Source organism: Pygocentrus nattereri, chromosome 8 (genome assembly GCF_015220715.1).
Source record: "Pygocentrus nattereri isolate fPygNat1 chromosome 8, fPygNat1.pri, whole genome shotgun sequence".
Lineage (NCBI taxonomy): Eukaryota > Metazoa > Chordata > Actinopteri > Characiformes > Serrasalmidae > Pygocentrus > Pygocentrus nattereri.
Genome location: NC_051218.1, coordinates 30,962,918 through 30,974,949, shown reverse-complemented (window position 1 = coordinate 30,974,949; position 12,032 = coordinate 30,962,918). Strand labels below are relative to the sequence as shown.

At 41.0% G+C, this 12,032-nt stretch overlaps 1 protein-coding gene across 1 annotated transcript; it reads left to right on the top strand.

The window, feature by feature from the left end:
• Positions 1-21: 21 nt before the first annotated feature.
• gask1b (golgi associated kinase 1B) lies at positions 22-11,059 on the top strand. Its single transcript, XM_017693289.2, has 4 exons — positions 22-1,202; positions 3,844-4,037; positions 4,648-4,874; positions 10,491-11,059. Exons 1-4 carry the CDS (start codon positions 380-382, stop codon positions 10,696-10,698), a joined length of 1,452 nt encoding a protein of 483 aa, XP_017548778.1. The 5' UTR covers positions 22-379; the 3' UTR covers positions 10,699-11,059.
• The last annotated feature ends 973 nt before the right edge of the window (positions 11,060-12,032 follow it).

The following is a 12,032-nucleotide window of genomic DNA, read 5'->3' as shown; positions in this document are numbered from 1 at the left end:
GAAACTTCCCATCAGTATTTCTTCTCTTGCGCTTCAGTTAGAGGATTCTCCGGGTTGCTAGAGCACATAAGGAAGCTATGACAGGCGTATTTTCAAAGAAAAGCGCCCTAACGCCTCCACGTCCTCATCTTTCATGAGGATATATTGACGAGAAGTGCTATTATAGCGGATTTCGCTGGACGCTGTAGAGGCGAGTGGGATTTATCTTCAAAGGGAGAGGCTGGCTGGTCTGGTAAGTCCAGCCAGTGTATGTCTCCTACCTGTGCGTGGAAATACTCGGTTTATTTATAGGAAATAAAGGATACAGGAGCAGCAGGGCAGCCTTGGGCACCAGAGAGGCTCGGTCCTCTGCGCTGACCATGTGGAGCTTCGCGCCCTAATGGAGCGCTGCGTAATTCCTGCCAGTTTGTTCTGTTCCAAGCTTTTTCGAGCGTCCAGCCGCTGGTGGAGATACCCCAGGGCCAGAAGAAGTGCCATCGTAGCCGGAATTTGCTTCATTTACCTGTTTTTCGCCGTGCTTCAGGTTAGTTCCGCCCCAGCTGATGGTAAAGGGCGCATTGGCACCCTCCCCTTGCGCCATCACGATGGTGTCCATGGCCAGAAAACGGATGACATTCCAACACCCACACGCTCCAACGTGGTCTATATAACCCTGAGGTCTAAACGGCAGAAGCCTGCCGTCATAAGGGCCACGGTGAGGCCCAAATCGCGCAGGAAGAAAGTGGGGACCTTTGGGAAGCAAGACGCACAGGCGCATGGAGGGAAAAGCAGACATGGCCAGGACGCATGGGCGGCGAAGCGCCCCAACGCCAGTGACGCTTGGGCAAAAATCATACACAAGGGACTGACACTGTACAAAGGGGGCCACTTTGAGGAGGGTGCGGATAATCTGGGCAGCTCTATCAGAATATACAGCCAGAAGCCTCCTCCATGGTTCAGCCAGGAGGACATGGCCCACATGCGCCTTCTGGCCAGCAGTAAGGTCAGAAAACTGGAAAGACTGCAGCCTGAAGGCTCTCCGTCCGTCCTTTTGTTCAGAAGCGCAGGTCAGACACATTCTGAGCAGTCAGCAGAGTGCAGCGGAGGCTGCGGTGTCATCAAGCCACCGGTGGACATGAGTGAGGTGTTCGCTTTCCACTTGGACAGGGTGCTGGGGCTGAACAGAAGTTTGCCGACTGTGAGCAGGAGGTTCCGTACACTTGGTAGTGTCTGCCTTGTTCACATGTCTCATAGTTACTTTAGGAAACAATATGCCATTTATTTTATGTGTTCTGGTGCAAGTGGATCAGATGAAGTAGTGCTGCTGGAGTTTTTAAACACCTCACTGTTCACTCTATTAGACACTTCTACCTTGTTGGTCCTCCTTGTAGATGTAAAGTCAAAGAGGATAGCTCATCTGCAGCTGCACAGTTTGTGTTCATCATCTTCTAGTCATGAGTGGTCAAAAGACACTGCCCACAAGACACTGTTGGTTGAACGTTTTTGGTTCTTAGTCCAGAAGCGACACTGTGGTGTTTAAAAACTCCAGCAGCACTACTGTTTCTGATCCACTCACCACACCCCCACCACGTCAGTATCACTGCAGTGCTGAGAATGATCCACCACCCAAATAATACCTGCTCTGTGGGGGTCCTGTGGGGATACTGACCACTGAACAACAGGGTAAAAAAGAAAGCAGGGAAACCGATAGACTACAGTCTGTAAAATATAGGAAGTGTAGAAAGAAGGAGGTGATTTTTAATGTTATGACTGATCTGTTCTTTGAGTAGCTATTATAAACTAATAATATTCCTAAATCAACCTCATATTGAGACATATGATGTGTATTGCCTACATATAAGGTAATTTCACTTGCCTATTTATAACATTTTGTTATGAATGCTTACAGTTGCAATTTAGAAAACCATTTATAATACTGGAAGAATGATTACATGACCTCATTTTTTTCTTAAATTTATTAATACTTTGTCCAGAAGAAAAACCCTTTAAAAAGGCTTAACATATTTCAGTATTGATAATCATTCACTGTGACTGCATCCAAACGTACCATTTGGTCCAAGCCTGATAACATTTATAGTGAATGTGGTGGCACCTGGTAGGAAAGCTTGGGTTTTCTAAGGTAAGCAGCTTGTGTCTACAGAGGCTGCATATATTTACATATTTTAAGACTTACAATCATGTTATAGCCCTTAAATCACCACTTCTGCTGTACTTTGGGACAGGGTGAGCCTGTCTTAAATGCAATTTAGTCATTTCCTGCTGCTCCCAACAGGTTATCCAGATGGATAGCAAATGCAATCATAGCTTTTTTTTTCCAGCTGCTTGGTAAAAGCTACCAGTTAGATTCATGGCACACATTTCCACATTACTTGTCTGCAAGAGCAATAAACTCGAGTATTCCAGTATTAAGTCGAAGAGGTGGGTGTCTAATAACCTGATAACCTGAAAAGTTTCACGATACACAATATGTAATGAGATTTATTTTTCAGACATCTGATCAGTTGGAACAGAGAAAAAAAGAACCAGTAGTGCTACATTTTTAAAAATGCTATCAAACACAGTGGACACTTTCATTTTTATTCTGTATTTGAATGTGAACCCAGTTTAACAGGACTAAATTTGATCTTTTTTATAATGAAACATGCAGGTGGTCAGTGTTCTACAAGCACTGATGATGTACACAATATGATCATCACATAATTTATCATGATAACAAAATATGTATTGTCATATTGCCCAGCCTATTTTCCATTGGAAAATAAATAACACATTCTCTGCAGAGAACCAACTTATTTGCACCTAGAAAATGAACAAAAATCCAATTTGACCAGGGGTGTTTAAACATTAGCTTATGTCTGTATTAGGTCAGCATGTGTGTTTGCACTTGCTGGCCATTTTATCAGAAACACCTACTATAGAGATGCATTTTGTAGGGGCACATTTACACACACAGTTACTGTAGCCTGTAGTCCCATCACAATATAGTACATAACCACTTAATAGCAGTTATTCGAGATGATCACAGTTATTCAGCTGACTGCAATCATTTCTCATAGTTGTTAGATTTGATAGTCATATCATGCTGCAACAAACTGAATGTGAATTGTGTGCTTTGAGTTAATAATTGTAAATAAAGCAAAAAAAAAAGACATCACAGGACTTGTAAAAAAGGTCTGTCTTCTAGCTTGGAATTCTTACATGTTTTGAGTAATAATTGTTAGCTGTGTAATTAATTCTAATGTTAGCATGTATGCTGGCAGAATTACTGTTTTTTTGGCTTATATTTTCACTCTTGTGGAGAACATGTAGCTTTGTTTGAATTATGATTCTGTACTTTGCACAAGCAGTATTGAATCAACAGTAAAAGCAGGTAAACATAGCTAGCAATTCACTAATTAAATCATTAATCACAATTGCTTATATAACAATTCATCATCTGTTAATATTTTAAGATAGTGACAGCCCTAGTAGCCTGTCTACTGCCCTATATACCAGCCCCGCTCTACTTCTTTCATCAGTGGAAATGTAGAACTGTAGGACCACTGTTAACCAGAGGTAATGTGGGTGGTGGTCCATTCTCAGCATAGCATGGTAGTATGTGTGGTGCTGGTGCAAGTGTTTCAAACACAGCAGTGCTGCTGGGGTTTAGGTTAAAGAGTGGAGCATCCACCCAAAGAAATTCAGACAAGAGTCAGAAATTGGTGGCTAAGACAAACTGTGCATGAACAGATGAGCTACAGTCGCTACCTGTCAGCAAAGGAAGGGTTCTGATAAAGTGGTCAGGCAGTGTGAGTACACTTCAGACTCTCCTTATGTAATTTCCCATGCTGCATTGTGTTCCAGGTGGTCAGCTGTGTCCAGTGACACAGTGGGACCCTTCTATCACACCTATATCTGGCCAGTTGACCTGGAGCTCCTACCAAACCTCCCTTAAATACAAGTGCTGGCAGCACGGCACTCCCAAGCCAGAATGGAGCTGCACCAGCATCCACCACCATGAGTGGAGCAGGATGGCTCTGCTTGACTTTCTCCTGCAGGTAAGCCAGTACGTTCACTGTAGGACTGGACAATATGGACAAAATGCTGGTATTGGGAATATATTACAAGTCTTGATCATTAAGTTTTAGCTTGTGATTATTAAATAATAGCAATTTATGATTTCATTCTCCTTTTTGGTCATTGTATGCAACTACTAAAGTAAAGCCTACAGTGGTCAGATTGGTGGATTAGCTGTCTTGCTTACTAGGCTGTCCACATGTAGTCACAGAGGTTGAGCTCCAATAAATAAAAATGGTGGGATATAAGCATAAACATAAAGCTAACAATTTGCAAGTTGTAGACTTCTGTGAAATTAATATTGCAGCAGCCAAGATTGCAGTAACAATAGACAAACTATATTGTACAGCTTTAAATGTATCCATTGTTTGTTTTTATTCATTTTTTCATATTCCTTTTTTAGGTTATTAGTAATGTGTCATTTTGTTTAAGGTATTTTTACATACTCTTTATTTAAATACTCAAATATCTCTATTTGTATTTGCAAATGCAGGATTTATTGTCTATCAGTGATTGCACTGAACATAAATTCGAGATGTTGATTACAGATATACTAAAATAAGCCAAAAGCAAACGTGTGCTTCATTTTAGATTCACCAGCGGCTAGATAGGAATTGCTGTGGGTTCAGGCCACGCCCGGAGGACAGCTGTGTTGCACTTGGTTACCATGGCAAATGTGGGAACATGGACAATACTGAACTGTCCACCATCGTCCACCGCAAACGTGACCCCCATCGCCTCGTCTTCATCAACAACAAGGGTTTCTTTGATCGAGACGAAGAAAACCTCGACTTTAAGCTGCTCGAGGGAATCAAAGAGTAAGTGATGCAAAACTCTCTGAGTGAAATCAGCCAGCCTTTTTTAACCCGCCTGGTACCTGTACACACTGGCCATCAGATACAGCATCTGGCCACTTTATTAGACACCTACCTTGCACTTCCACTTCCTGGCCACTTTTTTGGAAACATCTGCCTTGTGCTTCCACTCACTGGCCACTTTATTAGAAATGCCTACCTTGTGTTTTCACTCCCTTGCCACTTTATCAAAACCACCTACTTTATACTTCCACTAACTGGCCACTTTATCAGAAACACTTGACTTGTACTTCCACTCAATCTCCATTTTTTGAACTCATTTTGATTTATAGGTCTACTTTATAGGTGCACCCTGGTCTACTGACCAAAAATATCCAGACAAGAGCATCTCTGTGTTCACAAACTGTCTATTGATGCGCTAGTGGTCACCAACCCTCCTTCTTGAAGATCTACTTTTCTGCAAAGGAAGCATGCTGCACCTCCCCACACCTAACTTTAATGCATCTGATCCAGCTAATCAAAAACTCCTGACGAGGTGAATTAGCTGGATTACGTGTGCAATATTGCGGTTGGAACTAGACTTCAAAGAAAGGTAGATCTCCAGGACAGGGATTGATGACCATCGGGCTGTACACAAACTGTACATTATCACATAATCTCTAACCATCCACCAGCAAGGAGGAGCTACAAGGGCTTCTGATAAAGCAGACGAGGGAGTGTACATGTCTGTATTGCCTGGTGTTTCCATTATTTTGTCACTTGAAGAAGATGTTGATGTCAGACACGCTCTGAGGTGAACACAGATGGCATGTTATGGCTGATAGATGATACCGCTGAGAACATCATGTGTGTCAGTTTGTGGGAGCATGGCTGTAACTCACTCTCTGCTACACTGATACCTCGTGTGCAGAGATATAAATCAGGAAGTGAACGGAGACATCCCAGCAGAATATGACAGCTGAGTACATGCCCTGCATTACAGCAGGTTATTAATATACACTGCCTGTAAACGTTTGATGACACCTCGCCTTCTTTAAGAGTTAATATTTGACTAATTTGATTACTATTTCTTTTCAGTTGAGTAACTCATATCTGCAACTAGGCAGAGTGGCCATAACGCAGCTCTACGCTAATGCTTTGGGTTCAGCTTCATGTTCATCAAAGTACACTAGCCAAATGTCTTACCAAAATACCAAAAGAATTTGCTTATCTGCCTTCACAAGCAACTCTTCTGGGAATGCTTTCCACAAAGGTTAGGAGTGTGTTTATGGGCATTTTTGACCATTCTTCCAGAAGCGCATTTGTGAGGTCAAAAACTGATGTTGGACGAGAAGGCCTGGCTCGCACTCTCTGCCTTTAATTGATCCCAAATGTGTTCTATAGGCTTGAGGTCAGGACTCTGTGCAGGCCAGTTAAGTTCTTCCACACTAAACTTTATGGACCTTGCTTTGTGCACTGGTGCGCAGTCATGTTGGAACAGGAAGGGGCCATCCCCAAACTGTTCCCGCAAAGTTGGGAGCACGAAATTGTCCAAAATCTCTTGGTCTGCTGAAGCATTAAGAGTTCCTTTCACTGGAAGTAAGAGAAGTTGGAGCCCAACTTCTGAAAAACAACCCCACACCATAATCCCCCCTCCACCAAACTTTACACTTAACACAATGCAGTCAGTCAAATACCATTCTCCTGGCAACCGCCAAACCCAGACTCATCCATCAGATTGCCAGACAGAGAAGCGTGATTCCTCACTCCAGAAAACACTCCAGTCTCCACTGCTCTAGAGTCCAGTGGTAGCGCTTTACACCACTGCATTCGACACTTTGCATTGCGCTTGGTGATGTAAGGCTTGGATGCAGCTGCTCAGCCATGGAAACCCATTCCATGAAGCTCTCTGCACTGTTCTTGAGCTAATCTGAAGGCCACATGAGGTCTGTAGTGATTGACTCTGCAGAAAGTTGGTGACCTCTGTGCACTATGCGCCTCAGCATCCGCTGACCCTGCTCTGTCATTTAAGTGGCCTACTATTCCGTGGCTGAGTTGATGTCGTTCTCAATCTCTTCCACTTTGTTATAATATCACTGACAGTGACACTGACTGTGGAATATTTAGTAGCGAGGAAATTTCATGACTGGACTTGTTGCACAGGTGGCATTCTATCATGGTAACACGCTGGAATTCACTGAGCTCCTGAGAGTGACCCATTCTTTCACAAATGTTTGTAGAAGCAGTCTGCAGGCCTAGGTGCTTGATTGAATACACCTGTGGCCATGGAAGTGATTGTAACACCTTAATTCAATGATTTGGATGGATGAGTGAATGCTTTTGGAAACAGCATAATGATTTGATCTTTTCCAAACTACTCTTAAAAGCTCCAATTGAAACTCCTTTTTGGAAGTTCAAACCCTGAAAGGTTTGAGTGCTGACATCACAACAAGGAATAAAATGGGTGGACTTTATTTCCAAGACAGAGATTTTATCCTTCTGTGCTTTGTTGTTTAGTTGCTTTTTTCAAGATGTAAAACAAGCTCATGTTGCAATGTATGAGTGTGCCACTCCTTTTGGACAGCACAAGAGGGGTAATTACAGCCTTTGGTTGTTATTGTAGAAATTACACACATAATAATAGTGTGACAGTTTACTGAGTCCCAGATTAAAGCAGAAAGTAGTTTATCACTGGACTGGACTGATGTAATATTGCTGGGTTTGACAGTCAGGCTTTTATTGAAATGTGTAATTTTGTTCGTTGGACGATTGGTGGGTACTATGAAGTTAGACATGACTCTTATTAGTCACAATATCTGTGAACACAGTTTCATACACAATATTTCATGCTGTAGTACAGTGTGATTATGAGGAAGCTAAATTATTTTAGCTTATCATTGGAGCAGTAAAACCGAGTTCCATATCACAACAGATATTAATGTTAACACTAGCTAACGCTAGCTACGTTACCCCATTTTACTACTTGTCTGGTATGTATAGCTAGAAAAACGTAACGATGTAGCTAGCTTTGACAGAATTATCCTGTCACAGCATCCTCCCCTCTTGCATTTCATGCCCTGGACTCAGTACTCTTTTTAACTAGCCATTGTTCACTCTGATTCTCCACTCTGATGTTTGTGACAGCTAGGTTACACAAGTAGCCACTCACAGGACAGTGACAGTGAGAAGTGCGCTCAGTCTTAGCCGAGTTAGCCTCTGAGCTAATCAGCTAGCCATGCAAATATTGCAATGCAAAAATTTTTTTTTTTTTAATTTGAACATAACATGCATAGAATTTATGAATAGATGCTTTCTCTGGCTGTAATCTTGCGCTATTGCCTTTGTTTTTTTTGTTGTTGTTGTTAACGGTTTAGCCTATAGCAACCTAAGTAGCATGCTAGCAGAGTAAAGTGATTTTTATACACTGTATAACAGATGGACAGATCTTCCACACTGCACTAATAAAGAAACAGAACTGCTCAGACAGCATTTGGGATTCCCCCCCAGAGGAAATCACAAGGCCAAGTAATAAGGGGCATGTTAATAATGGTATTGAAACGGGCAACTCGCCTGCTTTGTTTCTTTGTAGTTCCGCCCCCTTGTTATCATGTCCGCTTGTGTTGTAAGGTTGTATATTCCTTCTTCGTAGATGCGTCCACTACGCAGAACAGGAAAGCATGGAGACCCAGAGAAAACAATCCTGCTTTTTCTTTGCTGTATTAAAAAGCATGCAGATCTAATAGAAGCTTATCAATTAGAAGCTTTTTTTTCACTTTCATTGCTAGTTTAGCATGCTTCATTCATCTAAAAGGTGAAAGATTGCGCTCTATGTCACATCTTGTAAACTTGTGTATCATCTAGAACCCATGGGTCAAATTATTGTAGTTTTCTATTAATATTAGCCCGTTTCACAGTGTGCTTTACCACTGTCCCCAGTAGCACTGTACTCTCTCATACCCCAACAACCATCTATGGGACAGTGGTTACACCTCAGTTCCACACAATTCTACACAATTCCACACCAGTCACAGGTTTAAAAGCCTGAGCACCTGGGGAGAATAGTTTGTTGGAATATTTGAAGTGTCCATGTAATAATTCAAGGTCTGCTATAAGTGTTTGACTCCTCTGATCTAGAAGAAGAAGAGTTTGCCAGTAGTAAATGCGAATTTGTTTGGGAAAACTGGTGTTTCACAGTTTCCAACACAATTTGAACGCAGCATTAGTCTGTGATCCTGCTCCATCATCGGTGGTCTCAGCAGGGTTTTGTCAGGGTATTTTTACCACCTTGCAAGCCATTTTCCCCACTGTGCATTGTTGTGCATTTGTTGTGCTATGTTGCTGGTCGTCACCTGTTTTGTTCAATATTAACAGCCTGTCAGTTGCATTTTTTTAGTTTCTTGAGTTATGTTCCTAGTCTCATCTACTTCATCTTATTCTACTTGTTCTTTTGTTTTTTTTTTGCTTATTTTATTATTATTATTTTTTGTTTTTGTTGTTGTTATGGAACCTCTGTACGCATTGGCCTGCTCTGTTTTTCTCCTTCATATACACCTGGGCCCCATCTTACACCCCCAATTCCAATAAGGTTGGGACTTTGTGTAAAACATAAATAAAAACAGAATACGATGATTTGCAAATCCTTTTTCGACCTATATTCAATTGAATACACTACACAGACAAGATATTTAATGTTCAAGCAGATAAACTTTATTGTTCTTTGCAAATATTCACTCATTTTGAATTTGATGCCTGCAACACGTTCCAAAGAAGTTGGGACAGGGGCAACAAAAGACTGGGAAAGTTGAGGAATGCTCAAAAAACACCTGTTTGGAACATTCCACAGGTGAACAGGTTAATTGGAAACAGGTGAGTGTCATGATTGAGTATAAAGGGAGCATCCCTGAAAGGCTCAGTCGTTCACAAGCAAGGTTGGGGCGAGGTTCACCACTTTGTGAACAACTGTGTGAGCAAATAGTCCAACAGTTTAAGAACAACGTTTCTCAATGTGCAGTTGCAAGGAGTTTAAGGATTTCATCGTCTACAGTCCATAATATCATCAAAAGATTCAGAGAATCTGGAGAAATCTCTGCAAGTAAGCGGCAAGACAGAAAACCAACATTGAATGCCCGTGACCTTCGATCCCTCAGGCAACACTGCATTAAAAACAGTGTTTTTCTGGTGTAGTGTAACTATGGAAATATGTGTAGCATAACCATGGAAATGAGTGTAATGTAACCATGAAAACATATAGAGTAACCAGGGAAATTTGTTTACTATAGCTATGGAAATAGGTGTAGTGTAACCATGGAAACGGGTGTAGCACAATCATGGAAATGTACATAACCATGGAAATGGGTGTAGCACAATCTTGCAAATGTATGTAATACAACCCTGGATGTGAGTAGCATAATCATGAAAAATGACATATCCTTCTGATCCCATCAGTGTTTTATTTTTACTTCTGAGGTATTTTTGTTAGTTATCACAGGTTATAGTTCTGCTTCTAACATCTGGATTTTGACTGGGCAGTAATGATGTTACTGATGTCCTCACAACCTCCAGATAACTTTAAAAGTGACTGGGACTGGGTTTTGAAAAATGTCCCCATTTAATTTATGATGACTGTTTGTTTTGTCTCAGGCTGCCTGATGTGGCGGTGGGTGTGCTGAGCTCGCAGCGCTTGAGGGGAAAGCTCCTGCAGTCTCTGTTCCTGGATCAGCTGTACTGGGAGAGTCAGGGAGGCCGGGAGGGCATCGAGAAACTCATCGACGTCATCGAGAGACGGGCCAGAGTTTTACTCAGATACATCAATGCCCATGGCATTAAGATCATTCCCATGAACAAATGAGGATTCAGAGGAAGAGTATGAATAGTATGAAGAGTATGAATGCAGATGAATCACTTCCAGGTCAATGTGCTATAAAAGAGGGAGAACGCTTCCTTCCATTGGTTTGCAAACATCATCCCTAAAGCCTGAAGTAGATGTGTTTCAGTCTGTGTACAGGAGTTTATCTAACAAAACCTGGCCTTTTTCTCATCGTATAAGTAGCTGAGTTTCCATCCACTTATTTGCATTTTGATATATCAAATAAAATTAAAAGTTCATTGGTGGAAACAACACATATTGGATAAAATCTCCCAAAGGTGGGTGGATACATCTTTTTTGGTGATGCTAAATAAATAACATAAATGCTAATTGAATAACATCACATGGCTTATCAGGTGACCCTGTTATGCCCAGCTGTAGCTACGAAATGTTGCAGAAGGCAGAGGACTAATGAAGAAAATGAATGTACCTTTATGTCATCAAAGAAAGAGACATAACGTTGAGTATGTTTACATGCACTTAATAATCCGATAACTGCAGAAAATCTGATTTTGTCAGTAATCCAATCAATGCGTCTACTTGCACTTGAGTAATCATATAGTGGAAAAACTCCAGCTCTGTATGACTCAGGCAGTAATCCGATTTCTGCTTTGCGATCAGCCAATAAACTCACATAGGAATACATGATGCAGAGTAAAAGTCAAACTTTTTAAATATTTTTTAAAATATTTTTTTTAAATATTGTGCAATTTTACCTGAAAATGTGAACATGCATCATCTAGAAGGTAAGGAATATTAAAATACTTCATTTCATCAAGCATGTGGTTGGTTTCAGCATCACTCCAATAGTGTTTTGCTGCATCTCGTGGCAAAACTGCTTGCTTATTTCCAATATCTGTTTTCACACGTGTGCAGACAGAAAAATCTAAGAAATCAGACTAAGAGTTTACATACATACTGAGCTAAAAAAAAAACAGCTCTCTTTATCATATTTCTTAATCGGATTTCTAGACCTTACTCTGATCTAAGAAATCAGAGTGTGCTGTTTACATGACCTTTTGAATGATCAAATAACTGCAGAAATTCAGATATGACCGGATAATCGAGTGCATGTAATCCCACTCAGTGATATTAGATGGTAAATAGGTAATTGGTGTCATCAGCTAATCTTGAGACACTTAATTTTGCCTTCGTCCACTTACAATATGAAATATGCCAGTTTTTTTTTTTTTTTTAACTGAAAACAGTAAAGAGAAGTTACCCAGTATTGAGAGAGTCTTTTTATGAGCTACATAATAATACAGTGCCTTGTACAGAGCTGATAAAACCAGCCTGATTCAATTTAAAGGAGAATC

Excerpts from the sequence above, each read along its gene's own strand:
- gask1b (XM_017693289.2), top strand. The coding sequence starts at position 380 with ATGGAGCGCTGCGTAATTCCTGCCAGTTTGTTCTGTTCCAAGCTTTTT. Across the intron at positions 1,203-3,843 it reads CAGGAGGTTCCGTACACTTG|GTGGTCAGCTGTGTCCAGTG; the intron begins GTAGTGTCTGCC and ends ATTGTGTTCCAG. Across the intron at positions 4,875-10,490 it reads CTGCTCGAGGGAATCAAAGA|GCTGCCTGATGTGGCGGTGG; the intron begins GTAAGTGATGCA and ends GTTTTGTCTCAG.